Source organism: Mya arenaria, chromosome 3, assembly GCF_026914265.1.
Source record: "Mya arenaria isolate MELC-2E11 chromosome 3, ASM2691426v1".
Classification (NCBI taxonomy): Eukaryota; Metazoa; Mollusca; class Bivalvia; order Myida; family Myidae; genus Mya; species Mya arenaria.
In genome coordinates, this window is record NC_069124.1 from 80,536,470 (window position 1) to 80,541,073 (window position 4,604).

Below are 4,604 nucleotides of genomic sequence, written 5' to 3' on the forward strand. Positions count from 1 at the left end.
ACACCAGCGTAACATCAGGTCACATGATCATGACATGTACATTGTAGGTTAACACCAGCGTTACATCAGGTCACATGACATGTACATTGAAGGTTAACACCAGCGTAACATCAGGTCACATGACATGTACATTGTAGGTTAACACCAGCGTAACATCAGGTCACATGATCATGACATGTACATTGAAGGTTAACACCAGCGTAACATCAGGTCACATGATCATGACATGTACATTGTAGGTTAACACCAGCGTTACATCAGGTCACATGACATGTACATTGTAGGTTAACACCAGCGTAACATCAGGTCACATGATCATGAGATGTACATTGTAGGTTAACACCAGCATTACATCAGGTCACATGACATGTACATTGTAGGTTAACACCAGCGTTACATCAGGTCACATGATCATGACATGTACATTGTAGGTTAACACCAGCGTTACATCAGGTCACATGACATGTACATTGTAGGTTAACACCAGCGTAACATCAGGTCACATGATCATGACATGTACATTGTAGGTTAACACCAGCATTACATCAGGTCACATGACATGTACATTGTAGGTTAACACCAGCGTTACATCAGGTCACGATCATGAGATGTACATTGTAGGTTAACGCCAGCGTTACATCAGGTCACATGATCATGAGATGTACATTGTAGGTTAACACCAGCGTTACATCAGGTTAGGGAGTCGAACATCCTCAACATGTGGCTCTCTATAACTTGCTGGACTGAAATGTATTATGAATAATCTCAACTGCAAGTACATAATAGTGAATTTACATGTTCGGCTTACTTATCAATAAAAAATGTTAATCTGAAAATACATTGCAAAACATTAACTGTTCGGTACAGAACAGCTGACCATATGCCAGTTTACAATTAAACAATCAGTTTAGTTCTATAAATAGGATTAGATTTTTGCCGATAAATAATAGGACATGCGGAATGCGGATTTCCTGCACAACCACAAACAACATGTTTGGTAAGTTACATGTATTAACGGCTAATTGATTCACTTGACAGCCAAATTATATCTACTTGTGTATTTTATTACAATCCTTCCCTCCACACCTACCCTGCCTGTGCCCCTGACCAATAGTAAGGTCCATGGCGGTGTGTCCATTCTCATTCTCCAGTGTGAGGTCCGCACCTGCCTCCAGCAGTGCACCAACGCAGCTCCCATGCCCGTTGTATGCAGCATACATCAGACCACTACTACCCGTCTAAATCAAAACATGCATTACGATTATGTCGTACTGTGAGTGAATTTTAGGTATTGTAAGTTTTTCAGGTTTACCTATTCAGGGTGGTTCAACATTGTACCAACATATCTTTAATGCCACTTGGTAGATTTGATAGATATTTGGAAATGGCTTGGTCGTTAAGGGCCATAACTCTTGTTTGTTGAGTGCAATGTGACAAAAATGGCACTTCCACTACAGCCCACGCTGCCCAATTTACTTATGAAGTTCCATGACAATACAAGGTGTGATATAAATATGTGAACCTAAATTTTTTTTATAACTTTGAATGCCTTGCTTTTGGTACCTACTACATTTAATATTTTCAAGGTTTGCTATTAAGTCTTTTGTCTATAAAAGGACAATCAGTAAAATATTCCACATTTGACCATCATTTGGTCCAGAAATATACATTGTTACTCTTTTATTATGCTTGTGTTATAAGTATTAAATCGCATGAATAGTTTTTAAATTACAAAAAAATCTACATATTTTTTTATCACCCCTCATACTTTTGGTGTTACAACTGCCACTGATGCAGACAAAGAAGCATACCGTATCTTGTTTCATGTGTGTAGGTTAATACTTCTAGAGCTTTTTTAGACAAAAGATCTTCATGATGTAATGTGAAGGGACTCATCACCATGGTTATGATGTGTACAAAGTATCCTAGTGATTTCTCTTCAACTGTGAAGCCATTCGTTTGATCAAGAGTATAAATTATATTTAACAGGATTTAAAATAGGATGGCAATTGGTCAAAAAAGATAGCCAGGCACTAACACACTAAAACCAAACATGGTAGAAATGTGTACCAAGTATCAGATTGATACAGTATCACTAAAATCGTGGCAAAAAGTGTAAAAGTCATATACTAGGGCACTGCCGTAACTCAAGATAAGAAAGGGGGAGATGAAGAATGTCAGAATGATACCTAGGGTTTTCAGCTCTGTCTCATAAATAAAAAAATTTTAGACAAAAAGTAGGTAGAGGGAGTTTTTAACATCAGTTTTAGAAGATTTCCTTGCAATTTCCAATCCTTACATTCAATTGTCATTGTCTTAAACTTAAATAAATCTTTGATGAAACAAAGATCTGTATGTTGGATTTATGTTCAACTTGTTGAAAAATATAAGCAATCCGGCCACTCAACATCGCGGTAATGTTTAAAACTACTGAATAAAACAGAGTGACCTCAACAGATAATCAGTAAAATTTTAATTAAGAAATGTATCATTTACCGGTAAATATAATTCAGTTAATTTGACTAATATTAGTAATAAAAGGTGGTTTTGACCAAAAAAGGAAAAAGTAGGAACCTTAGAACCCTGGAAACCCGTAAATATGTGCACATCATCTCAATATGGTGAACATTTGATGCGAGTTATTTCAATATCCTATTAGTGGTTCATGATATGGAGCGGACACAAAATGTAGTCATATGACCTTCGACCCCCCCATTTGTGGGGAAGCCATAATTAGTATACCGCCATAATGCCCTTTATAAACATATTACCTCATCTGTGTAATCTACATTCATTCCAAGGGCCAGCAGGTGTTTGAGGATGTCAATGTAACCATAGCAGCTGGTAAACAGCAGGGCATTCTCTCCATGGTTACCAACAATATCAAGATCTGCCTGGTGGTCAAGTAGGTAGCGGGCAGTCAGACACTGACCATTGGCACACGCCCACAAAAGGGGAGACAATCCACTGTCATCAACCTTATCTATGTCAACCCCTGCAAGTTAATTATGATCACTAGATTTGTATCATTATTTTATTTTGTTAAACATATACAAAGCTAAATTGTGAATGTCAGAAGATACATGTATGTGATATGTATATGGCGGGATTTGTTTGTGATAAGTTGTGTACATGAAAGCTTAAACCTCATATCTTGATCTGAGCAATCAAACCAATCAATGGCATTCCATTCACAGAGAGAGCACAAACCTTGTTCTACTTCATGTTTTAGTTGGTTGAGCTCTCCTTGGGCAGCCAACTGGTGGATTGTGATGGCTGTCAAATACAAAAAGACATTAAATTCATGCAAAAAATAATCTGAAATGAACAGCAATACTTTTGGTAACATTGAAACTCTAGAAACTCTACTGCTAGGCACAACAATATTCAATGTAAAAAAACAACCACACCTAAAAGGTGTATAAAATGCACAATAATTGTGTGTTTTCTAAAAGACCTTTCTAGAAATTTACATGATGTCAGGTTACCTAAACACTTTCAATAAGAACTGATTTAAGATAAAGATCAGATGTTATGTAGACCATAGGTACATTGAGACCACTGCAGGTACATTGAGACTACGGAAGTTACAATGAGAATACTGCAGCTACATTGGGAACACTGCAGTACATTGATTGAGACCACTGCATGTACATTGAGACCACTGCAGGTACATTGAGACCACTGCATGTACATTGAGACCACTGCAGGTGTACCTGAGACTACTGCAGGTACATTGAAACCACTGCATGTACATTGAGACCACTGCAGGTGTACCTGAGACTACTGCAGGTACATTGAGACCACTGCAGGTACATTGAGACCACTGCAGGTGTACCTGAGACTACTGCAGGTACATTGAAACCACTGCAGGTACATTGAGACCACTGCATGTACATTGAGACCACTGCATGTACGTTTGGAACACTGCAGGTGTACCTGAGACTATTGCAGGTACATTGAGACCACTGCAGGTACATTGAGACCACTGCATGTACATTGAGACCACTGTAGGTACATTGAGACCACTGCAGGTACATTGAGACCACTGCAGGTACATTGAGACCACTGCAGGTACATTGAGACCACTGCAGGTACAATGAGACCACTGCAGGTACATTGAGACCACTGCAGGTACATTGAGACCACTGCAGGTACATTGAGACCACTGCAGGTACATTGAGACCACTGTTGGTACATTGAGACCACTGCAGGTACATTGAGACCACTGCAGGTACATTGAGACCACTGCAGGTACATTGAGACCACTGTAGGTACATTAAGACCACTGTTGGTACATTGAGGCCACTGCAGGTATAATGAGACCACTGCAGGTACATTGAGACCACTGCAGATACATTGAGACCACTGCATGTACATTGAGACCACTGCAGGTACATTGAGACCACTGCAGGTATAATGAGACCACTGCAGGTACATTGAGACCACTGCATGTACATTGAGACCACTGCAGGTACATTGAGACCACTGCAGGTACATTGAGACCACTGTAGGTACATTGAGACCACTGCAGGTACATTGAGACCACTGCATGTACATTGAGACCACTGCAGGTACATTGAGACCACTGCAGGTACATTGAG

The 4,604-nt window shown here is 39.4% G+C and overlaps 1 protein-coding gene across 1 annotated transcript; it reads right to left on the reverse strand.

Annotated features, from left to right (window-relative positions):
* Positions 1-226: 226 nt before the first annotated feature.
* LOC128226309 (DNA-binding protein RFXANK-like) lies at positions 227-3,676 on the reverse strand. The gene is made up of 5 exons (XM_052936193.1): positions 3,655-3,676; positions 3,211-3,276; positions 2,772-2,995; positions 1,091-1,238; positions 227-743 (listed from the first exon to the last, which is right to left on the reverse strand). The coding sequence occupies exons 1-5, from the start codon at positions 3,674-3,676 to the stop codon at positions 691-693; spliced, it is 513 nt and encodes a 170-aa protein (XP_052792153.1). The 3' UTR covers positions 227-690.
* Between the last annotated feature and the right edge of the window lie 928 nt (positions 3,677-4,604).